The 25,909-nt window shown below is 42.1% G+C and overlaps 1 protein-coding gene across 1 annotated transcript; it reads right to left on the reverse strand.

Annotated features, from left to right (window-relative positions):
* Positions 1–248: 248 nt before the first annotated feature.
* Positions 249–25,649, reverse strand: LOC120566907 (magnesium transporter protein 1; the record flags this gene model as incomplete). The annotated part of the gene is given in 5 exon segments (XM_039813604.1): positions 249–2,799; positions 2,908–2,998; positions 9,972–10,046; positions 25,405–25,468; positions 25,560–25,649. Coding segments are annotated over 5 exon segments (336 nt in total), but the record flags the coding sequence as incomplete, so codon positions are not given.
* Between the last annotated feature and the right edge of the window lie 260 nt (positions 25,650–25,909).

Below are 25,909 nucleotides of genomic sequence, written 5' to 3' on the forward strand. Positions count from 1 at the left end.
ATGCAACACATACAGTGTAGTTCAGACACAAACATATTACAAGATGGATATTCGTATGAGATGTGAATTGTCATCGAGTTGTCAGGGAGCAGAAAATCAGGGCTAATCCTGTAGTGGGAACTTGCCATAAATCAGCATCTAACAGTCATGTTGCAATATTTACATTATAGATATTTTACGTCATGCATAATAAATGACGTGCATACAGGGCTTTCTCACAAAAATTTAAAGAAAGGAAGATGAACAGAGGCGGTCAAGGCACTTTAATATTGAAATGTTCACCTCGGATAAAATATTCTTCCCTGATACAACCTTATAAAGCAACCATAAACATTTAAAGCACTTGGTTTTACATAACAAAAAAAATTTATGCTTCTGATTAAGTATCCTAATAAATGAGTTTGCATATTTCTCTTGATGTATACAAACTCTAAAATCTCACATTGCTTTGGGGTTTAGTTCATTTTTACTTAATAAAAGGAACAAAAATCATCTTTTAACAACAGGAAGTTTGAAAAGTTGACTTGCAAACCTTACTGAAAACCTTTTACAGGTGGAAATAAAAAGGTACATTATACAAAACGTATTTGAAATATGATTTACTGTCAAGTGACTTGATAAATTCAAACACTAATTACTTATAGTGGAAGTGGTTTGATTTAAAAGACAAAAACAAAAAAAACAGACACCATTTTCACCATTCAGTGAGTTGATTAAACCGTGTTTTCTACAAATTGCTTTCTTATTTGGCAATTTGAAAATGAATTGGGGTGGGGGGTAAACTTCATAAAACCATCCCTCCCCCTACTAGTAATTTTTACTATTGAATTCCAAATAGGGTCATAACAAACCGAGTGAGAAGAAAGAAAAATTAAATAAAATTTTACTTGTGCATCTACCACGAAGTAGTAATTAATTTGAATCCTGTAAAGTGTTACTTTTTTTACACCCTACACTAACCATCACTGAGTGGGAGTAGAGATGAATAATTGAACTGCTTCCAGTTCAGACTGCCCTAAGATTTATTAAAATCACCTGACAATTAATCACTATTTTTTATCATTCTTTATTCAGTTAATTCAACATGTCAACACACACCCCAGCGGCTCAGCAGTGTTAAGGCACATATAGCTTATAGAGGAGCAGAGTGGGTGAAGCTGCAGGCTCTGCAAGCATTTTATCCAGTAAAAATCTGCATTTGAAACCTTTTCTTTAAATGATAACCTCAGTTTAATCAATACTTTATATACCTATGTTATGACCATTGGTTATAAGTATTTCTACTTTGTTACTATCAAATCACTTTTTTAATACCTTTGGTTTGGTAAACTGGTCTAAATACTTACAAACTGCATTGCCCCCGGTGAATGTTTTAGTCCGCAGGACAAGATGTGTGTTCAGGTTGGTAAATTAGATTAGAAGACACTTTAACAGGAAAGCTAATGTGGTTGTTGTTTAAAGGTCTGGGGCTCTTGATTGGATGTGTGGAAACAAGTTCCTTATCTACGTACAAGGGAAACTAAGTTTTTTGACAAGTTAATGCAAAGGTGGCGTTAGATTTAACACCTTCACTGGTACACAGTTTATGTTAATGTTTTTAATGAAATTACCAAACAGCATGGTTCACACTGCATATTCAGTCAAGAGCAATGGGTGTTAATGAGGACTAATCAGCTCATTTTTGCCCCAGGACTAATTTCACAGTTAATTCAACCATGCACACAATAGTTGCTTAATTCATGATTCAGAATATTTAAGTGAAATTAACTTCTGCTTTCAAGTGGAAAATAGAACCGTATCCTATTGTTTTCCACACCTGTGTCACGTTGCAGTGATGCAACTAGCCAATCACCGCCAAGAAACAAACTGAACTGTAAATACCTAGAAAGGGTGCTCGTAAGAAAAATTTAATTTGGACCCATTAAACAATAGAAAATGGACAGTGTTCAATTGGTATATATGATTATCAATGTCTGGTATAACCCTGTCATGTATTCAGAGCACAGGTCAGCTGAACATGAAAACATGTAAAATATGGGTCACAGGCAAGCATACAATTCAACATATATGGAGAATTATTTTTCCAGTAATAAATACATATTTAATTGGGTATAAATGGATATCTGCAATCAACAATTGCTTTTCAACTCTGGCCAAGCCTATTTTTTTCTATGTATAGAGGACCTGTTTAAATCTGTTAAGTGGATACAAGAGTAGTCTACTATTACAGAAAAACATTTCCCTAAATGTAGTACCAAATTGTCTTTCCAGAAAACTTCCTAGGACATTATTAAGCTATTACAAGACCCGTATAAGATGTTACTAAAAAGACTTATTTCCAGAAACTCTGGATGCCTGAACTTTGCACTTTGTTCTCCAAAAATGTCATATCCTGGTTCAAGTTCAGAAACAAACAAACACAACAGATTTAATGGCCTGTTTAAAAAATAAAGATACATACTGAAATTTGTGTCCACTAGGAGACTGAAAAACTATTCCCAAATATGAATCTAGAAAACACATTTTGGCACAAGACAGTTTAGAATGCATACTAGTGATGGCTCTGTTTGCTTGATAAGTCTTTATAAAGGCACTGTGTGTGTGTGTGTGTGTGTGTGTGTGTGTGTGTATGTGTTGATACACACTTTTGGCTCAACAGATTAGAAGACAAGCCATGGTTTAGCAAACAGAAATGTGGCATTGTCATGGACAGCACCCTGCTTGTTGACAGCACTTTGGGGAACTTCCTGTTCATACTTGGTGTGAAGTTGGAGAGGTCAGCTCTAACCCATCAGGAAGCTGCACCAGAGACAAGAGGAATTTTAGCCAACAGAAAACAAGGTATTACCTCAGCCAATGCTCAGTAGGTAAAACAAGATTAACAGTTATGTGTCTCTCTGTCTTTACCTGTATGGGTATCCATGGTACTTTGCTCTGAAAATGGACAGCAGCCAGCTAAAGAACAGCATCACCAGACCAATACCTGCTACACACATAACTGACACCCCCCCCCACACACACACACACACACACACACACACACACACACACACACACACACACACACACACACACACACACACACACACACACACAGTCAGGCATAGTGACCACTAAAAGCACAGGGCTACGCCTTTTCCAAGGTCAAATTCAAGCACTTTCAAGGTCCATTTTAAAGCTTTTTCCAGCACCTTACACCACTGTAAATTACATACCAATACATTGTCAAAATTATAATTTAGTGTTTTTATCACATTAAAAGAGATAATGCTATAAACAGCCAAAAATGTGATTTTCAGGCTGTAAAACTGAAATAATTTCAAGGGCTGAAAATATGAAGATACAGGATTTTAACAGAAATATTTTACAGGCCTTGGTTTTGGGACACATTCTTGATATAGACAAGGTTTGAACAAAATCTGAGAGTGCAACAACAACCACCTGTAATTCCATTTCAACTCAGAAGACTGACCACCTGCCTGATAAATAGCCTATATTTATTGAAAAAAAGAAAACGTTTGCAGGTTTTAATGTGGGAAGTTAACGTTACAGTTACTCTGATGTAACTTTGGCTATGTTCACTTCATATTCCACAAATAACAGACATGCAATACTAACATTACATTATCACACAAAGTACTCTCAGTCACTTAGCCTGCAAATTCCTAGCTAGCAGTTACTGAGTGAACAAATGGGCGCTAACGTGTACAGTAGGCTACTTCAGTTGGCTTACTTGAAAAGTCTATGGCTTACCCTTCATATGACTCAAGAGCACAGACTCGCCCATTGTGAAAAGCTGCATGTCTTTTTTGCAGACAACTCGTGGGGTTTGTCCCCGTTTAATCCATAATTTGTATTTTTCATCTTCCAGCCAACGTTCATTGAAACGATATTATGAATCCAAGACCCGCTCTTCAATAGCATTTATTGGCCAGGCGACCATGCTTAAACAAGGTAACCTAACCCCATTTGTACGGGTCCTATCCCCTGACCAATCGGCTATCCAAGGTCAAATGCCTAACCCCAACCAATCGCGCTGCTTCGTAGGGCGGGTCTTGGCGTGGCCATGGTGGGATTCGTTAATTTGCCTCCTTTGCCCTCCTTACTGCGTACTTAGGGTGTCACGAGATTGTGAGAGTGTGACTTAATTTCAGTCCAAAATTAAGTCACAACCTTGAATTTCAAATTCAAAAATGTAATTGCCCCATGTCATGTCCGGTCGGCTTGCCAAGTGGGAAAAAAAACACACACGTGTAGCCTGCTCGAGGTAGCCCATTTCCTGATTGATTCTACCACCACTCCAATGGAGGCGCTAATGAGCTAGATTACTACACACACAGTAACAGAAGAAGACCAGCTACACACAACGGAGCATACACCGGTTGCACTCAGCTTGAGCGAAGCGCTGCCGGCACGAATTAGGTAAAACAGGAGTGAGTCAGTTCACACTCCCGGTTCAGCAACACTACTCGGGTTAATTAACTGGCTCTTCGGTCAGTTCGTCAACACTAGTGTTGAAGTGCTGCGAGTCAGTCAATGCCGCTTATTTAGCTACAGCCAGTCAAAAGATAGCATGGCAACTGCAGATGCAGGGGACCCATCAACAGAACATGAACCTCCTCTTTCACCGAAGTCGCCGTGTGAAAGTATTTTGGATTTCCAGTGAGATACAGTGCATATGGAAAGTATTCACAGCGCTTTACTTTTGCCACATTATGTTACAGCCTTATTCCTCCATCATCCGTAAATGGAGGACGTTTGGAACCACCAGGACTCTTCCTAGAGCTGGCCGTCCCTCTAAACTGAATGATCGTGGGAGAAGGACTTTAGTTAGGGAGGTGACCAATAACCCGATGGTCACTCTGACAGAGCTCCAGGGTTCCTCTGTGGAGAGAGGAGAACCTTCCAGAAGGACGACCATTGCTGGAGCACTCCACCAATCAGGCCTATATGGTAGAGTGGCCAGACAGAAGCCACTCCTTAGTAAAATGCACATGGCAGCCTGCCTGGAGTTTGCCAAAAGGCACCTGAAAGACTCTCAGACCATGAGAAACAAAATTCTCTGGTCTGATGAGACAAACATCGAACTCTTTGGCATTAATGCCAAGCGTTATGTTTGGAGGATACCAGGGACCGCTCATCACCTAGCCAATACCATCCCTACAGTGAAGCATGGTGGTGGCAGCATCATGCTGTGTTGATGTTTTTCAGGCAGGAACTGGGAGACTAGTCAGGATTGAGGGAAAGATGAATGCATGTACAGAGACCTGCAAACTCAGAAGGGCTGAAAAAGGTGACACATTTTATATACACCCCCCAAGAAGAAAATAAAGGGAAAACATTTTCCCGGTGCTAAAACTATATATATATATATATCGAGAGTTGGAGAATTGTGACACCCCTACTACATACCGCCACCTCCTGCTAGGTACACACCCCTAAACAGCTGCACAACTGTGTCTCTTATACCTCTTTCACACTACCTACCTGGGTTGGGCTAGGGTTGTCTGATCAGGGTTGAACACTCCTTTTGGAAATTCAAACCAAGCCAGTCTACATGGGTCATGACAATTCAGAGATCACCTGGGTCAACCCAGGAGCAATGCATAACAATTATCTTAAGTGCTAGAAATGGCTGCGGCGAAGCGGCCATTTAGGGCATTTCACCATCAAAACAGGAAGTTGTTGTAACATTGACCAATCTGCCCAAAATGTTTCAGGATTCACTGAGGACATCTACAGGCCAATATTGAACCATAGTCATAGTGCAACCTAGTGACAGGAAGTAGGCCTAAAACTCAAGGTGCTATACTTAACGAACTCCTCCTAGAGATTTCATCGACTTCAAATTAGGTCTGTGCCATCTCAAGACCGTAACAATGAAAAGTTATTAAAAGCAAGACTTTTCATCGAAAGGTGTGGGCGTGGTGGCCATTTTGAGTGTTTAGCGATGAACAAGAAAGTTGTTGTATGCTCCAATACGTAGGCCACGCCCCTTCCATACCTTTTGAACTGTTTAAGGTAGTGTCGTGTGAGGTATCATTGAACTCAGTAGAGTTCCCTTTTGATTGGTGACGTTTGCCCCGCCCCTCATGCTTAAGCCAAACCCCTTCCAAAACTAATGATCTGTTTGACGTAGACTATTGTGTGAGGTTTCATTGAACTGAGCAGAGAGTTCCTTTTTCATTGCTGACGGTTTGCCCCACTCCCATATACTTGTCCAATGGTTGCGCAAATGCATGGCCGTATGAAGCGGTGTCTGCTAGTAACCCTGATGTGGGCAGAGGTGCGAGGGCCCGTCCAACACTTCTTGCAGCTTTAATTTCTTTTCCATATCCCATTAAATATGTAAAAACGCAATAAAAACTATACATCCATGCTCAATGCGCCCTGGGCACATGCCTTACAATAATATCCAAATGTGCAAATAAGAATCTTAGCATTATTCATTACATTAAAGCTTATTTCGGGTCGTTTGTTCCACATCTACTATATCTAGTAGCGAAGTTACACATTTAGGATGTTGTTACTCCAATGTACTTTGTCCAATCTGCCTGTAATTTCTCATGATTAACAAGGGTCAAGGCCTGAGGACATCCACAAGCCAATGTTGAATCATAGTCATAGCGCCACCTGCTGGCAAGAGGTCAGCCTTGTATGACAAACATCATGCAATTTACATGAAATTTACAAGGTGTGGTCTACACTTGATATTGAGCCGCCCCCTAAAATGTAGCTACACCCATGTACTTTAGCAGCATCTTTTATCACTCATGAACCATTTAGCGTAGACTCTTATGGGAGGTATCATTGCGCTTAGAGTCCCTTTTTCATTGGTGACTGTTTGCACCGCCCCCTATGCTTTGTACATTTGTAATACGCCACTTCCAAAGCCCTGTTTCTGCAGGTTTCACCAAGTAAAATTTAAGACTTTTCAAGACCATTATGAATGAAATTTAAGACCTTTATCACAACATAAATTTTTTGTCATTTGTAGTCCTAATACAGCAAAATTATATTTGGACCAGCAAAAGAAAGACACCACGGAATTAAAAAAAGGTCTTAAATTATCAGCCTGGTCTCACAGAATTCCGTGAAATGATCACAAACTGTTAACACCGCACGGAATGTGTGAAAACTCCATGTGGCCGCCACAGAAAACAATGCCCATGTAAAGTCAACGAGAAGACGACGTAGTATGAAAGTCCGAAAATCCGCATAGGGAGGTTGGTTGGGGTGGTGGATGGGTCAAACACAGGACTTTCACCCAGGAGACCGGGGACCGCGTGTCATGTTTCCTAAACCCAACCGTAACCGTCCCGTTCTTCTTTTCCTAAACCCAACCGTCCTGTTGTTGTCCCGTGTGTCATAGGGTTGTGCCGATGGACGATATCATCGTCCATCGTGATGGCTGGCCGACATCACGATGGAGAGCCACCATCATGATGCCACGCAGCCCCCCACCCTGTCAAACACACTAATCCTAGTCACGGGCGCTGGACGGGAAATTGACAAGTGCGTCGGTCTTAAACTAGCAAAGACACAAAGACAAGACATAGGGCTCCTTAAATGGAAGCTACTTTTTCCCCCTTTACGTGCAACCTATTTGTGAAAAAGACCATCGCTTTGAGCAGACTGGATTGGCTGTAGTGATAAATTCTCTCTCTCCCTGTCAGTTGTAGCTCGCTCTACGTTCTAGTAACGTTGGACACAGCGGTCTCGAGTGAGAGAGAAAAAAGCGTTAAAAGTGGAACGCTATCACACTTTCCTTTCTTCCCTCATTGGACTAAGTTTGTCGACACTACTCTGTGCGTGCATCAATAAGTAAGTCTGAGGTCCTGTAGGTACGGGACAATGTTATGCAGGATTTATGAATGTACGTTAGCAACAGTAGGCCTAATTCGAGGGGTGCTATTTTATGTGTGAGCTAATATTGCGCGATCTGTTCATGTACGCCGCAAGAGTTAGTGTTTCTGTTCATTGAATGCGTTATTCAGTGCAAACATAACCGAATGTAGTTTAAACTCAGTAATGATGGTATATTAGGTTATTACTCGCTTCTGTTGAAGGCCGCGCCACTGTAAAGCTGGTATTACGCAGATCACAGACATCTGATTGACTTTACTGCACCGTACTTAAGTGGAAAGTAGGTCACGTTGTAACACACCACCGGCCCCGTAAAACCTACCAGCATGGCACCATTTACATGTATGTGTAATTGTTTCTATGTTAACTGTTGGCCCATAGTAGTAGAAAAAAATATTTATGTAAAGAGACATATCATCGTCGATATCATCGTCCATCACGATGTTTTACTGTAAACATCGTCAACTGCATCGTCAACTGCCAATTTAGGGGACATCGCCCAACCCTAGTGTGTCATGGAAACGTAAGCCCAACCACGACCGTTTCCTTAACTTAAGGGGCCGTGTTCATTTCACGGAATTCTTCCGTGGGCCCATCACGGAATTCATTTTCCGTGAAACTGCCACAGATTTTGAGTTAAGGGGCCGTGTTCATTTCACAGAATTCTGTGAGATCAGGTTGTAAATTATTTAACACACAGCACGAAATACTTTGGCGAATTTAAGACGTTTCAAGGCCTAAAATTTCGATTTTGAAATTTTAGACTTAATCTCGAAGACCCCGCTGAAGCCCTGAACGCTGCACACTCAAAAAAAAAAAAAAAACTCATCTACGCGATGTCTGACGGTCACGCAGATGCACGGTCGCGTTGAATGCCTCTTTTTTTTTTTTTTCTGTGTGGAGTGTGCAGCGTTCAGGGAGAGGAAAAAGGGCTACACATTTCACCAAATTCCTACAAATCGACAGCTTTCCCTTTACAGGGTTCTACAGTTACTTCCCCCCCCCCACTACTCGCGGATGTGCAACCTGCAAATTTGATGACATTTATTTATTTTTATTTCATTTCATTCTTAAAAGAGAGAAGAGAGCAAGTCTGCCAGAGTTGGCCAATGTGGGTGAAAGGGGGAGGGTCCATGAGTGATTAGTCAACTGCATAACGCTTTGATCTACACTTGTGTCTCACTTTCGTGGAGTCATCACAAACAAAAAGGACAGGGTTTTATTTCAACACCACAACTGCGAGATATCACTTAATTGGCTGTGCATTCCCCGATTTAGTTCCATTTTTACATCTATGCTACTGTCAGCTCTGATTTGCTACACGCTGTGGTACCACTCCCTCACTTGTGCAAGAGAGAAAATACATAAAATACATATAGGCTGCTAAATATATAACCATTTAGCTCGTAAAAACAAATAGCGCTTGTGTGAGTGTTGTGAGCTCCTCTCTCTGGCTCCTTCATCACCTCATCTTTCCCACACTGGGTGTTAGATACTTTTCATGGAAGTTTAATCACCTTAGATATGATTGCTATTTTAGTGTTAACAAAAGATAGAGAGGAGGCGAACGCCTGTATGAGGCAGAGGAAATAATACAGTAGGCTACAGTAATAATACTTTTACATTTCTGAATGTGCATTTGTTAAGCACCAATCAATTAAAATGTGACTGAAATAAATAAGACAAGATTGTAGTTTCTCTATTTATTACCAAAGCATTTACCAGACAGTTAAATCGGGGAAAATGTAAAAAACAAATTGCATTGCAGATCGATTTAAGGTGTGCGCCCTTACATTTTCTGCCTGTGCCCCTACATTTTTTTAGTTAGGGGCTAAAGTGCTACTAGTAAAAACAATTAGTCTGGAGCCCTGCTTTACATGTGTGCTCTTTCAGTTCTCCTATACTCTTTCCGCTGTAGCTTGTGCACTGCGGCGCTGACCATCATACTGCACGCACATAGGCTTAAATTACTAATGCACTCGCAGTAAACATTTGTACAACTTTAAAAAAATATCTGGAGTGTACAGAAAAAAAGCCAAGGAAAATAAATAACCTGTGTGTGTATGTGTATGTGTGTGTGTGTGTGTGTGTGTGTACACACGTACTTTTCCTCTTTCCAATGTCCATGTCAGAGGTAGCGGCCTCACAGAGCAGCACCATTCCCATGGTAACAGCAGCATCTGACAGTAAGGTCAAGGTTTAGACAACAACTGCATGTAATGCATGGCATTACTCTACTCAAACCACTACAATTCAACAGCTACAACGCTTAGGAAGGAATACAACCATAGCTCGTTGAAAGTGATAGAAAAAAAAGATGTAATGAAATTACTAAGGGTGTGACGAGATCTCGTTTTACGAGATCTCGCGTGACGAGATTTCTCGTCGAGGTGAAAAGAGTGACAGACAAGACGAACACAATATGTAAACATTGTAAGAAAGAAATGCCGTACTACTAACTACTGCACCCGCGAGTCGTGGGTGCAGTAGTTAGTAGAGAGCTGTGGTGGTGCTGTAAGTGTTTTTGCATAGTGCTCGTGTTAGCCGCGGTATACGGCATTTTTTTCTTACAATGTTTACATATTGTGTTAGTCTTGTCTGTCACTCTTTCGCCGTTTATTATTTCCGCGGAAAAACCAAAATGTTGCCACACAAATGATTTAAAAGTGGCAGGGGATTTTCAATAGTAATTCCACGCTCCATCACGCTGACATCACATCGCCTCGACGACAACCTTTTCACCTCGACGAGAAATCTCGTCCTCGCTTCTGAACCCAATCTCGTGATGTGTTTCGTCTCGTGGAGTAAGCGTCTCGTCACACCCCTAGCTTGTAACCTTGGTTCTCTGAGTAAAGACTATTTTTCCCAGTCATATTTCTTAACTGAAGTTTTCTTTAAATTAGTGTTAAAATCGCGTCTCGCTCTCGTGACCCCAATCTCGTGTCTCGTCTTGTCTCGTGAGCGAGTGTCTCGTAACACCCCTAGAAATTACTGATTTGCATAATTACATAAATTATTTTATGAAAATGGAGAGATTATTATTTTTGTATTGAAAGCATAAAAGGGCAACAGTACAGTGCAAGTTATGCCCATATTTGCTTTTGAGGTAATCCAAAAGTAACGGAAAGTTACTGGCTACATTTTTTAACAGGTAATTAGTCGTAATACATGTTCATAGTAACCCTCCCAACGATGGCTACAACCCACCAGGTGCCACTTTAGAATAATAGTTTAGATATTTTGAAGTGGGGTTGTAGAAGATACTTATCCATAGTCAGTGTATTACCTACAGTAGATGGCAGTCGGCACGCTCCCAGTTTGAAGCAGCAGACGGGAGTCCAGGCTTGGATATAAGAAGCCGCCTAGGCCAAAATTTAATTCTTTACTTTCACATACATAGTTACTAAGCACTTGCACATCCATGCATACTCTCATGCATATAGAGTACATTCTTGCAGATACATACACAGAACTTAAGCTATGTACTGCCATGGACAGGGGCTCCAGCAAAACTTATTTTAGCCACCTAAAAAACACTTGATGTTCACTCTGGGATTGCTCCAGATATCCGTTACCTTCCACTTTCTTTGTGTTGGAATTTTAAACTCTGGTTGATTTATGAGGACTATGGTTCACTGCTCCTCAGATCTCTGTGCAGGGTAAATTGAGACAGCTAGCTAGATTATCTGTCCAATCTGAGTTTTCTGTTGCACGACTTAAACAACTTTTGAATGTACAAGTTCCTTCCCAAGGCTATTTTGCAGCGGCACCGTGGCTTTGTCCAGCACTTAGTGCTGCTCATGACGATTGCGATTGGTTTAAAGAAATGCCAATAAACCAAAGCACATTTTTCCCCCATCCCGGAATGCTGTGTGGACAGCCAGACCCTCCTCTGCAGCGCTGTGGAGGAAGGTCTGGCAAAGCAAGACCCGGACTGCACTTAACTCCAGCGCCGGTTGCTAAGGACACTAACGGCAGTTTAAAGGGGCAATATAATGCAAAACCGATTTTACCTTGTCATAGTTTAAAACGACAGTTTGGAGGGTAAATAGGACAAACCTAGAACCTCAAAATCCCATTGACACCTCTTTCCTCTGCAAATCTCACAATTTGAAGCTGCTGCTGAAAACGGGTGTATCTCAAAGCTAAAAGTTGACGTCAACTCAACTCCTAGTCTTTGTCATGCCCCAACATTTACATAGGCTACACCACTGACCTGAGGTCAGCTTAGTCTTCTGAACCTAGATCACACAGATCTCAGAAGTGTGACTCCGGATTTCCACTGGATGCATAACGGCTGCGGACTGGCTCCGCTGCGTGTCTGCTGCGTGCTCCGCGCGTCCGTCAATACCCACTAGGTCCGGATTTGTTGCAGCACGGCTGCGGCCATGACTGACCGCTGTAGTCACGAGGACCCACAAGTTCTCGCGAATAGCGAAAACAGTTTCCATCCAGAGGAGTAGAGGGGAAACAAATCTGTGCTGTGTTTTCAAGGTGTAGTGCAGGGAAATATGATCCGCCGTGAGCACGGTGTATTTTATTTTGAAAATTAACCGATGTTTTATTTTGCTTCTGTGCTCGACTTCCTGTCCCGAGCCATCTGCTGTGTGCTGAATTGCTGCGGAGCTCTCCGGCGTCCAGCAAAAATAGAAGCTCTACCTATCTGCTCCGGAGGGCTGCGGATCGCCGGAGCTGGGATGCAGTCGGAACGCAGCTGTTCTGCAGTCAGTGGAAATACACACATTGACTTTAATGGAAATCTAATGACTCCTGACGCCGTCAGAGCCATTACACAGCCGTTGCGCATCCAGTGGAAATCCGGGGTTATACATTGTTCATCCGCTATTTAATTACTAAATTCACTTGTGTATGTGTGTGTGTGTGTGTGTGTGTGTGTGTGTGTGTGTGTGTGTGTGTATGTATGTATGTATGTACAGTGCCTTGCGAAAGTATTCGGCCCCCTTGAACTTTTCGACCTTTTGCCACATTTCAGGCCTCAAACATAAAGATATAAAACTGTAATTTTTTGTGAAGAATCAACAACAAGTGGGACACAATCATGAAGTGGAACGAAATTTATTGGATATTTCAAACCTTTTAAACAAATAAAAAACGGAAATATTGGGCGAATACCAAAATATCAGCCCCCTTAAGTTAATACTTTGTAGCGCCACCTTTTGCTGCGCGATTACAGCTGTAAGTCGCTTGGGGTATGTCTCTATCAGTTTTGCACATCGGAGACTGACATTTTGCCCATTCCTCCTTGCAAAACAGCTCGAGCTCAGTGAGGTTGGATGGAGAGCGTTTGTGAACAGCAGTTTTCAGTTCTTTCCACAGATTCTCGATTGGATTCAGGTCTGGACTTTGACTTGGCCATTCTAACACCTGGATATGTTTATTTGTGAACCATTCCATTGTAGATTTTGCTTTATGTTTTGGATCATTGTCTTGTTGGAAGACAAATCTCCGTCCCAGTCTCAGGTCTTTTGCAGACTCCATCAGGTTTTCTTCCAGAATGGTCCTGTATTTGGCTCCATCCATCTTCCCATCAATTTTAACCATCTTCCCTGTCCCTGCTGAAGAAAAGCAGGCCCAAACCATGATGCTGCCACCACCATGTTTGACAGTGGGGATGGTGTGTTCAGGGTGATGAGCTGTGTTGCTTTTACGCCAAACATAACGTTTTGCATTGTTGCCAAACGTTCGATTTTGGTTTCATCTGACCACAGCACCTTCTTCCACATGTTTGGTGTGTCTCCCAGGTGGCGTTTGGCAAATCTTTAAACGACACTTTTTATGGATATCTTTAAAAAAATAAGGCTTGTTCTTGCCACTCTTCCATAAAGGCCAGATTTGTGCAGTATACGACTGATTGTTGTCCTATGGACAGAGTCTCCCACCTCAGCTGTAGATCTCTGCAGTTCATCCAGAGTGATCATGGGCCTCTTGGCTGCATCTCTGATCAGTCTTCTCATTGTATGAGCTGAAAGTTTAGAGGGATGGCCGGGTCTTCAGATTTGCAGTGGTCTGACACTCCTTCCATTTCAATATTATCGCTTGCACAGTGCTCCTTGGGATGTTTAAAGCTTGGGAAATCTTTTTGTATCCAACCGGCTTTAAACTCTCCACAACAGTATCTCGGACCTGCCTGGTGTGTTCCTTGTTCTTCATGATGCTCTCTGCGCTTTACACAGACCTCTGAGACTATCACAGAGCAGGTGCATTTATACGGAGACTTGATTACACACAGCTGGATTCTATTTATCATCATTAGTCATTTAGGTCAACATTGGATCATTCAGAGATCCTCACTGAACTTCTGGAGAGAGTTTGCTGCACTGAAAGTAAAGGGGCTGAATAATTTTGCACGCCCACTTTTTCAGTTTTTTATTTGTTAAAAAAGTTTGAAATAACCAATGAATTTCGTTCCACTTCATAATTGGGACCCACTTGTTGATTCTTCACAAAAAATTACAGTTTTATATCTTTATGTTTGAGGCCTGAAATGTGGCAAAAGGTCGAAACGTTCAAGGGGGCCGAATACTTTCGCAAGGCACTGTATGTATACATACACATATACATATACACACACACTCCAGGTAGGCAAGCTACCGCACCGTTCACATTATATACACTGCCACATGTAGCTACAAGCTAAAGTCAGAAAAGCCTGTAATATTGGTTGCAGATCTTGTTTTCTCTCCAATTTTGGATCACATGCTGGAACATGTCCCATTGTGTAGTTTTTGGTTTAGAAGCCTTTATTCAGGTTTTTTCCTGCATAAAGAAAGTTTTGGTGCCCCCCAAATAAGTTTTTAGCCAGCGCCAAAGGAAAATCATACATACAAATGTATCAGAAATTTCCTGGGGGAGGACACCCAGACCTCCTGCTTCGTATGGGCCCCAAAGGCCCATTCTGAGCCAGGAAAAAACCTGAGAGACAGGCACTCCAACAGAGCGTCTAAGACAGATGGTAAATAAAGGCGCAGCAGCCATGAGCAGTATGGGAAAAATAAAGTTTTTAACATTAAAGCATGTAAACATGTTCTAGTAGAAACACAAAATAAAAATATGAACCTGAATACAGTATATTAGATCTCTTTAGTAGTGCTTGCGTGCACGGGATTTGTTTTGAGAACGAAGGAGGGGAAAACCCTGTTTATAAAAACTCTTGTGTATTTGTGGACTAAGGTCTAAGAATTAGTTTTGCATGGGCTTGGTTTTCATCTGTGCAATTTACATCAGTTAATAGTGTAGATATGTATTGTTGGTCTAATCTTACCAGTGATGGGAATAACGGCGTTATAAATAACGGCGTTACTTTTTTTCAGTAACAAGTAACCTAATTAATTACTCTTCCCATCTTAATAACGCCGTTACTGCCAAAAAATGCGGCGCGTTACCCTATTTGAAGCTAGACCAACTAGATCTCTGAGTCTGAGCCGAGAGGCAAATACTTTTTTTTAACCGTTCTTCCTTTGTTTGTGGGCAGTGCACGACGCAGGCGCATAAATGATGACAACTGGCTGAGGTTGAGTTGACACTTTGTCTCCCTTTGTAAATGACCAAAATATTGTTTCTTTAGTCAAGTTATTTCCTGACGCTAATGCATTTATTTGGAAAAACTCAGAATCCGGAAGTAAATATTCTGCCACAAACGAGAAGAAAAAAGCGGTCGAACGAAGGCAAACGGCAAAAAGTTATATTGTTTTAGCACCTGGCTGTTAGAGGCACAAGGTATGTTAGTTTACATTTCATTTCTTTAACAACTGTTTATAACTTGGGTTACTTTGTGGTGTGCCGTTTTATGGTTTTGCAGAGATTTGCCTGTTGTGTCATACATGAAACTGTATTATTTGAGTGATACTACAGTGAAGTGGATGTAAAAGAATGTGTAAAAGAAGCAGCATTTTACATATTAATTTGATGTTTCATTATAACTTATGTTGATGTCTGCTGATAGAGTTAATAGATACTGGAAGTTAAATACATATAGCATAAAACACTCAAGTGTAGATCGTCAATAAGTTAAAGGGAAAAAGGTTAAAATGAGACACTTCATGATGTACTGTATGTAAAGTAAAAGGTGTTGTGTTCTTTGTTTTTCTCAGCTCTTACGGTGGTTCAAGATATTCAAGTAAGGAATGTTACAAAGTGACAATAAAGCTGTCTGAATCACCAGTAAACAAAGAGCCAGACCATTATTCAGCCGCAGACGCTACAGTAAGAGCTTACCTCATCAGTCCTAATATGCTCCTGATGGAAATGAATGATTACTGCAACGGGACTTGATGTGATGGTCTAAGGTCGTGACACTCACTCACAAAATGGAAACATCTGGAAACCTACCACTAGACAGCATGGACTCAGACCAGGCAACGGAAACCTGTCAGGTCAGCGAAGAGGAGGAACTTCGCCGCTCTGGTCGTCCACGGAATAACACAGAGAAGATGCTTGCATTTCAGAGAGAGGAGGCTCACAAAAAAGAGAAAAGGCTCACTCATCTTTATGAACAGTGGAAAACCCAAGCACGCAAGGCCAGAGAGCAGCTAAAGTCTGACTTACCTGAGAGTGAAATTGCAGCTCTATTCGACACCTTAGAGAAAGGTAAGGACAATGTTATTAACATCTATGTGGAAATCAGAGCTCACCTTGTCCCATCCGGTGAAACAAGACGTCGCATTGATGCCTGTGAGGCAGTGACAAAGGACATTGTTAAAATTGCCTATGAAAGGATAGCAGGCATAGATGGTGATTTTGACGGTGAAACTGTAAAACAACACCTTTGTGAGCTGCTTAAAAGAGACTATGCCCGCTCCATCTATGGTTCTACAGCCTCACCCTCAAGTAAACACTCAAGCTGTAAATCAAGCCAACCCTCCATGAGCTCCATTGTAGCAGCAAAAAGGGCAGATGCTGCAGCAGAGTTAGCGGCAAAAGAGGCAGAGTATGAAGTGGTATTGCAAGAGGAAAAACAGAAGGAAAGGATTCAGCTCCTAGAAGAACAGCAGAAGAAGGAACTTGAACTTCAGAAGCGTGAACTGGAGAGGCTAAAGGCAGAAAAGGATGTTAAGGCTGCACGAGCTAGATTGGAAGCGTACAATCAGGAAGTAATGCTGGAGTCTAGTGTGTGCTCCCCTGATCACAACACTCGAGGGTCTCGACATGTGTCTCCCCAGCAACCTGTAACGTCAGCAGTCATCCAGCAACCTGTAACGCAACCCGTTATCCAGCAACCTGTAAAGTCAGCCATTATCCAGCAACCTGTGTCTCCCCAGCAAACCGTTTCGCAGGCTGTCATCCTGCAGCCCACTAATATTCCCACAGCAGTATTGCCTCCACAGACCGATGTTTCATATCTTGCTCAAGCTGTGCAAGACACAATAGCCCTAAACAGACTTCCAATGCCTGAACCTTCTGTATTTACTGGTGACCCGATTCAGTTCATCGAGTGGAAGGCTTCATTCATATCACTCATAGACAGAAAGAACATCTCCTCAGCAGATAAGTTACATTATTTGAGAAAATACATCGGAGGCCCAGCTCGAAAGACACTTGATGGCATCTTTTACAGGAGTGATGATGAGGCTTACAAAGATGCGTGGAACCGTCTCAACCATAGATACGGTCAGCCATTCATTATACAGCGAGCATTCAGAGAAAGACTGGCAAACTGGCTAAAGATCCAGTCCAAAGATGCTGAGGAATTAAGGGCATTCACTGATTTCTTACATGCATGCCAAGAAGCCATACCTCATGTCAAAGGCCTTGACATTTTGAATGACTGAAGAAAATCAGAAACTGATACAAAAGTTACCAGACTGGGCGGCTGCACGATGGAACCGCCATGTCACTCAAGTTATGAAAGACAATCTGGAATTTCCAGGCTTCCAGGATTTTGTTACCTTCATGTTAATGGAAGCAGAAATTGCATGTAATCCAATAACTTCCTTTCAGGCCCTTCGCTCCTCAGAGTCACCTACAGAAAGGCGGTATCCTAAAGAAAAAAGGACTAAATCCAGTGTGCTGCATACACAGACAGTTGCAAATGTTGAAACCCAATTGCACTCAAAGACAGGTAAAAACCACCATGTATGTTCTGTCAAGACAGCAAACACTGCCTGTACGGCTGTCCTGAGTTCAAAGAGAAGTCTCTAGATGAAAGACGGAAATATGTGAAGGAGAGGAAACTGTGTTATGGTTGCCTCAAGCCAGGCCATAATGCAAAGGACTGCCGTGCCACTCATGTGACACCTGCAAGGGCAGACACCCGACCTGTCTCCATGACGACAGTTACACTAAAGCCACACCAGTGTCCGACTCAAATCATGGTACCACAGATGAAGCGGCTACCACACTGTCACTTAATGTGGATACGGAGGACCCATCTTCTAACACCTCTATGATAGTGCCAGTATGGGTTTCCTCCACCAGCAATCCAGCCACAGAAAGGCTTGTTTACGCCCTGCTCGACACCCAGAACGATTCAGTCTTCATCGACAAAGATGTCAGCAGGATCCTTCAAGCATAGACTCATCCTGTAAAGCTAAAGTTAACAACCATGACTGGAAGGGACGAACTAGTACGCAGTGAAAGGGTCTCAGGTCTCAGAATACGTGGTTACACCTCAACAACTCTCATTGATCTGCCCCTGGCTTACAGCAAAGATTGCATACCAGTGAATCGAAAACACATTCCTACCTGTCATACAGCAAGGCACTGGAATCATCTCAACAAAATAGCAGATGAAATTCCACCACAGCTAGAGTGTGAGATTGGTCTTTTGATAGGATACAACTGCTCAAGGGCACTGGCACCACGGCAGGTAATCTTGGGAGGAGATAATGAGCCCTATGCAGTCCGCACAGATCTGGGGTGGAGTATTGTGGGATCCGCACCACCTCATCCTGACTCACCCAGCAGCACAAACATTTGCCACAGAGTTGCTGTCAAAGAGCTTCCACTAGTGACTCAATCTGATGCTATTAAGGTTCTCGAGTCTGACTTTAAGGATGCCAGGGAGGATGGAAAGACTGTTTCTCAGGATGATATTCTCTTCCTGAATATATTGGAGGACAGTATTTACAAGAACACTCATGGCCATTACGAAATGCCGCTCCCCTTTAAGGAGAGACTTTACCTCCCTGACAATAAGCAACTAGCCATTGTTAGGCTCAATCATCTTAAGAGAAGGTTACTGAAGGATGATACCTACAAGGAACACTACGTGAAGTTCATGAATTAAATCATTGAAAAGGGTGATGCTGAGGAGATTCACGATAAAGGAAAGGAAGGAGAAAAATGGTACATACCCCACCATGGAGTCTACCACTCCAAAAAACCAGGAAAGCTCCGTGTTGTTTTTGATTGCTCTGCTAAGCACAAGGGAACTAGCTTAAACGACCACTTGCTGACAGGCCCAGACCTAATTAATAATCTGACTGGTGTTCTCATGAGATTCAGGCAGCACAACACTGCTCTGTTGTGCGACATAGAGAAGATGTTTCACCAGTTCCATGTGCAGGCGCCTGACAGAGACTATCTACGTTTCCTCTGGTGGAAGGATGGAAATCTCAGCTCTGAGCCCCAAGAATTTCGCATGAAGGTACATCTTTTCGGCGCTGCATCATCACCTGGATGCGCCAATTATGGGTTGAAACGCTTAGCCAAGGAGAATGAGAGCTTGTTTCCCCTTGGCTCACAGTTCATCATGAGGGATTTTTATGTTGATGACGGTGTTACGAGTACAGCAACTACGGATGAAGCTATTCAGCTTGCAAAGGAAGCTCAGAAACTCTGTGCTATGGGGGGTCTGAGATTGCACAAGTTTGTGTGTAACAACAAATCGGTGCTAGAGAGTATACCTCCATCCGAGCGTGCCACTGAGGTAAAGGCTCTCGACCTCGCCTTCGACGATTCTACATTGGAAAGAGCCTTAGGGATCCATTGGCACATTGAATCTGACACCTTTAGATTTCGTATATCCCTGAAAGATCAGCCAGCAACACGACGAGGCATACTATCCATGGTGGCCTCTGTTTATGACCCGCTGGGCCTCATTGCTCTCTTCCTGCTCATTGGGAAAAAGATTCTTCAAGAAATGTGCAAGCATGGCACGAGTTGGGATGAACCCCTCCGTGATGATCTACAACCAGCGTGGGAGAGCTGGAAAAGCGATCTTGCAAATTTGGAAAAATCAACATACCTCGTTGCTATGTGCCACCAGACTTTGGACTCGTCTTGAGAAGAGAGCTTCACCACTTCTCTGACGCAAGCACACACGGATATGGCCAATGTTCCTATTTGAGTCATCTAAGTGAAAATGGAAATGTTCATTGTACTCTGCTAATGGCAAAGTCCAGAGTGGCTCCTCTGAAAGTCACAACTATCCCCAGATTAGAGTTGACAGCGGCCGTTGTTTCAGTTGTGGTGAGCAACACTGAAGGAGGAGCTTGGTCTCACAGACATTGACGAGTACTTCTGGACTGACTCCAAGGTAGTCTTAGGATACATCAATAACGAAGCACGTCGCTTTCACACGTTTGTGTCAAACAGAATACAAAAGGTACGTCACAGCACAACTCCAGAGCAATGGAGATACGTCCCTAGTGATAAAAGATGGACTCCTCAAGGTGGGAGGAAGGTTGAAAAATGCATCTCTCCCTGCATTGCAGAAACACCCAGTGATAATCCCCAAGGATCATCATATCACCATCATGATAATGGCTCATTACCATGAGCAGATCAGACACCAAGGAAAGCGTTTCACCATAAATGAGATAAGATCAAATGGATTTTGGATTCCAGGAATCAACAGAGCTGTTACTGCATATGTGCATCAATGTGTCAAATGTCGCAAATTCAGGAGACCGACTGAAGAACAGAGAATGGCAGACCTGCCAACAGAACGCGTAGATCCATCACCCCCATTTACCTACTGCGGTATGGACTGTTTTGGTCCGTTTCTCACCAAACAGGGACGCAAGGAGCACAGCGGTATGCGGACTCCTTTTACATGCCTTTCATGTCGAGCTGTCCACATTGAAATGTTGAATGACATGTCAACGGATGCTTTCATCAACAGACTTCGCGTTTTATTGCTGTAAAAGGAGCTGTACGCCAAATACGTTGTGACCAGGGAACTAATTTCGTGGGAGCCAAAAACGAACTGAAGGAGGCTCTCAAGCAACTGGATGGAAATCTTCTTACCACATTCTTGGCTCAAAGGCAGTGCAACTTCATCTTGAATGCTCCCCACTCAAGCCATGCAGGAGGAGTATGGGAAAGGCAAATCAGAACAGTGAGGAACGTGCTTCGTTCCACTCTCTCACTCTCCTCTGGTAGGCTGGATGATGCCTCTCTTCGGACATTCTTCTATGAGGCAATGGCCATTGTGAACAGTAGGCCGCTCACAGTCGACAACCTAACTGATCCGGACAGCCCTGAACCACTAACGCCCAATCACCTGCTCACTATGAAGTCTGTTGTTGCATTACCACCTCCTGGCAACTTCATCAAAGAGGACATGTACGCTCGTAAGAGATGGCGTCACGTTGGAAGAGGGAGTACCTCTCTAATATCGCCACCAGACAACGCTGGCACACTCCAAGGAGGAACCTAAAAGTCGGTGACATTGTGATAGAAAAGGTAGATGATCTACCAAGGAATGAGTGGAGACTGGCTAAAGTTGTACAAACAACTACTGATAAAGATGGACTTGTGAGAAGGGTAAAGATTCATCTTGGTGAACGGAAGATGGGAAAGGAGGGACAACGTTCTGGCAGGCCATCCATCATGGAACGCCCAGTTCAGAAGCTGATCCTGCTCCTAGAGTCAGTTTGAAGACTGAACTACCATATCCTTTTTATATACAAAGAGTTGAAATCATAGACTCATAAATGGACATATGATATGAGACAATGTTGGCGCTTCTGTCTTTAATGAGAATTCAAATTGGTAAATTATTCGTCTTTACATCCAATATTGTTCTGTAAAGCATTCATAATTTGGTGGGAGTGTAAATGACCCAAATATTGTTTCTTTAGTCAAGTTATTTCTTGACGCTAATGCTTTTTATTTTGAAAAAAGTAAATATTCTGCCACAAACGAGAAGAAAAAAAACGGTCGAACGAAGGCAAACGGCAAAAAGTTATATTGTTTTAGCACCTGGCTGTTAGAGGCACAAGGTATGTTAGTTTACATTTCATTTCTTTAACAACTGTTTATAACTTGGGTTACTTTGTGGTGTGCCGTTTTATGGTTTTGCAGAGATTGGGGAGTACAAGCTAGCAAGTTAAGCTAACATTAACAGATTGCCATATTGGCCCATAATTGGCGTTGCCTGGTATATTTGCCTGTTGTGTCATACATGAAACGGTATTATTTGAGTGATACTACAGTGAAGTGGATGTAAAAGAATGTGTAAAAGAAGCAGCATTTTACATATTAATTTGATGTTTCATTATAACTTATGTTGATGTCTGCTGATAGAGTTAATAGATACTGGAAGTTAAATACATACAGCATAAAACACTCAAGTGTAGATCGTCAATAAGTTAAAGGGAAAAAGGTTAAAATGAGAGACTTCATGATGTACTGTATGTAAAGTAAAGGTGTTGTGTTCTTTGTTTTTCTCAGCTCTTACGGTGGTTCAAGATATTCAAGTAAGGAATGTTACAAAGTGACAATAAAGCTTTCTGAATCATCAGTAAACAAAGAGCCAGACCATTATTCAGCCAGGGACGGTACACCCCTGTAAGTAATAAGTAAGAATAAACATCAGGCCACTTACGTTATTTGCACTACAAAGAGTGGATATATTTGTTATTTATTTTTGGTATAGTACTTAACAGCATAATTTAATTTTGCCCAGTTGTGGCCGGTTGTATCGATCCACTATATAAACAGAATATCTACATACAGGACAGGTCATGTCACGTCTTGAAGTGTATTCCCCCCTAAAAAAAAAAAAACAGTAGTGCGGTAGTAGCTGTTAGCTGCTAGCTGCCCTCCGGTGAGTGTGTACAGCCAGATAGCTGTTAGCCGTTAGCTGCTAGCTGCCGTCCGGTGAGTGTATTCAGCCAGGCATCTGTGATAATCATCCCAATAAAAATCCACGGAGCGCCCGGTGGTGTGGCTATGTCTCCCAGTTACTGAAGGCTAGCTTTAGCTTGTGCTTGGAGCAGCAAGTTCATCTGCCTGTTTCCCCTCTGTCTGTCAGTCTCGTTCTTTCCAACTCTTGTGAGTTGTGCTAGTTCTTCGTCTGTATACTCGGGTTCGAATAAATAAGGACGACCATCAAACTCAAAAGGCTCTTCCGCGTGTTGTAGTTATATCTGCTATATTCTTCATACTCCAAGCTTCTTCCCTTATAAACAACTCCACTTTTCACTCTTCACACACTACGCTCCAATCTGCACACTACAGTTTACCTTTTTCTGCTACAACTGAATTCCCAGGAGACAGCGCGATGCAACAGCTAAGCTTCAGTAACGCTATTACTGTGCAAGCCACAGACATCGTTTATCCCGTTTCCATGTAGTTACATAGTCACTGATATGGTCATAACCACTACAGTGCTCAATTACCTATTTTGAGGGGGAAATAATCTAAACCTTTTGCTGCGAAGGCATGATCTGTCCTATGCAGGACATCCACCAGCCCACCGGGCACTCCGTGCGTAGCGTAGGGTTTCCATTTCAGTTCAATGTGAGAGTCTTTACTGTGTTTTGCTGTCATTTATGGCCACTCTGCTTTCTCTCATTTCCGTTGATCTATTCCACAGACAGTTCAGAAAGCTCTATTGTCAATAAAGTAAAAAGAAAAAAAATAGGTTTGCCGACAATGCCAAGGAAAGACGCTCCGCACAGCGGTCTTAGCAGCTGAGCAGACAGAGTGCTCTGTCTAAGATAACCAATATAAGCTGCTCTGTTTAGGCTACAAAACATGCATGCAGGCTGAGATTCAACCGTTCAGTTTTGTCAGGATTAAGCTATAAGCAGAAGGAAACCTCGCTAGCTGCTAGGCTAATGTGCAATGGTAAACACCGCAGCGTTAATGTTAAGGTGATGGTAATTTACTAAGCGTTTTAAACATGACCTCGAAACAAACATCTTCAGAAGCTTCTTTGCCACCATTGGGGGGGCGTTAGCGTGCAGCGTTATCAGCTGAATAGCTTACCGAGGCTAATGGATCGGTGTGTCTTTTAACATTACCCAGAAATGATACCAAACGTCTACAGTAGTACAAATAGGTTGTGCACTCATAAAAACGATTTGTAAGTACACCAGAAGTTTATGTAAATAACACTTGCCTGCTGGCTTCTGCTTCTCTGCCGCTGCTGCTGTTACTACCGCCAGTAAAAGTAGCTTAGGGCTTACAAATTACAACACCGAAAAGAGATGCAACAAAAATATTTATTAATTTAATGATTAAATAAGGTAATGTCTCCAAACTTACCTCAATTATTACTTGTCTCCTGCTAGTTATACTACAGCACTTACTTTAAAAAAATAAGTTAAATTAAAAATATTTTTTGTTGCATCTCTTTCGGTGTTGTAATTTGTAGATGTCCCTAAGCACTCGTCTTTACAGCAGCAACAACAACAGCAGAGAGCAGAAGCCATCAGGCAAGTGTTATTTACATAACCTTCTGGTGTAACTTACAAACTTTACAATCCATCGGTTTTATGAGTGCATAACCTATATATACTAGTGTAGACCTTTGGTATCATTTCGGGCATTATTAGTGGGGTAATGTTAAGAGACACTTCGGATCCATTAGCCTCTGCGCTAAGCTATTCAGCGGCTAACGCTACTCTACGCTAACTCTCCCAATGTTAGACCCAGGTGAAAAAAGCTTCTGGGGGGGTGTTTGGCTCGAGGTCATGGTGCAAAGGACCCTAGGGTGAAATTACTCCGAACCATCACTTTAATGTGTCCACGTCCACCTCAGCTCAATGGACTGTCCATCCTCATGTGCAAAGCTGAAGTTACGGGCAACTCGCGTTTTTTTCTCTCTCCATAAACTCTTGAATGTAGGATAGAAGACAGTCGATGAGGGTAACTACACAATGATTATTGCTTTCATTATATGTCATATCACACAATATCTGTTCTCCTGTAAGTTACGTGAGCTAAAGGTAAAAAAAAAAAAATAATGCGGTGATGACGTCATGACCGCGGTAGTGGCACGTCACCGCCGGTATTGCAGTGATGCGGTTATCGTCACAGCCCTAGTGTCCATATCATTATAATATTCAGATTTATCATAAATAATTGAACATGCACATGTATTTTAAGTTCCATTAAAGAGGGGTGGAGATGGGGTCACATTTGAGCATTTAAAAATTGACTTTAAAGTAACACAATAGTTACATTCTGAAGTAACTAGTTACTTTCATAATTTGTAACTGAATAACTAATTTAATTACTTTTTGGAAGAAGTAACTAGTAACTGTAACTAATGACTTTTTAAAAGTAACTTGCCCAACACTGGTGCTTACTGTAAAAGTGAGTATGCATACACCTGAAGGATACTGAAGAGTAGGACGATGTGTGTCTCAGCCACAAACTGGGCCTGACTGCTGCCATGGATGTAACTCTAAAAAATACACAGAAAGTTAAATAGTATTCTGGTAGTTCATATAGATTGTAAATGAGGATATAGGGTAAAAGGTGTGTTTCGGTCTTACAACTTGTCCAGTGCTGGGGTTCTTGTGCGCATAAGGTGGTCCTCTAATGTGGTTCCACATCTGGCCTGAAGTCATGATCAGGACAAAGCACTGAAATACAGAAAAACACACCGCAACAAAAGAAAAGCATTATAAATATCAGGATATATTTATTAGAAACTGGGGTGAGAGACATTACTATTTCTTCTGCACTTTGAGATTTTTCATAATTTTTAGCAGTGCGTACTGATTTAGCATGCAGTATGCAAACAAAAGCAAAATCTGCAATATGCCAAAAATATCTGGATATCGTACTGATTCAGAGAAAATCTCCAGTACCCCAGTCTCTCTCACCTACTGTATCCCACAAT

This window comes from Perca fluviatilis, chromosome 10 (assembly GCF_010015445.1).
Source record: "Perca fluviatilis chromosome 10, GENO_Pfluv_1.0, whole genome shotgun sequence".
In the NCBI taxonomy this organism is placed as follows: Eukaryota; Metazoa; Chordata; class Actinopteri; order Perciformes; family Percidae; genus Perca; species Perca fluviatilis.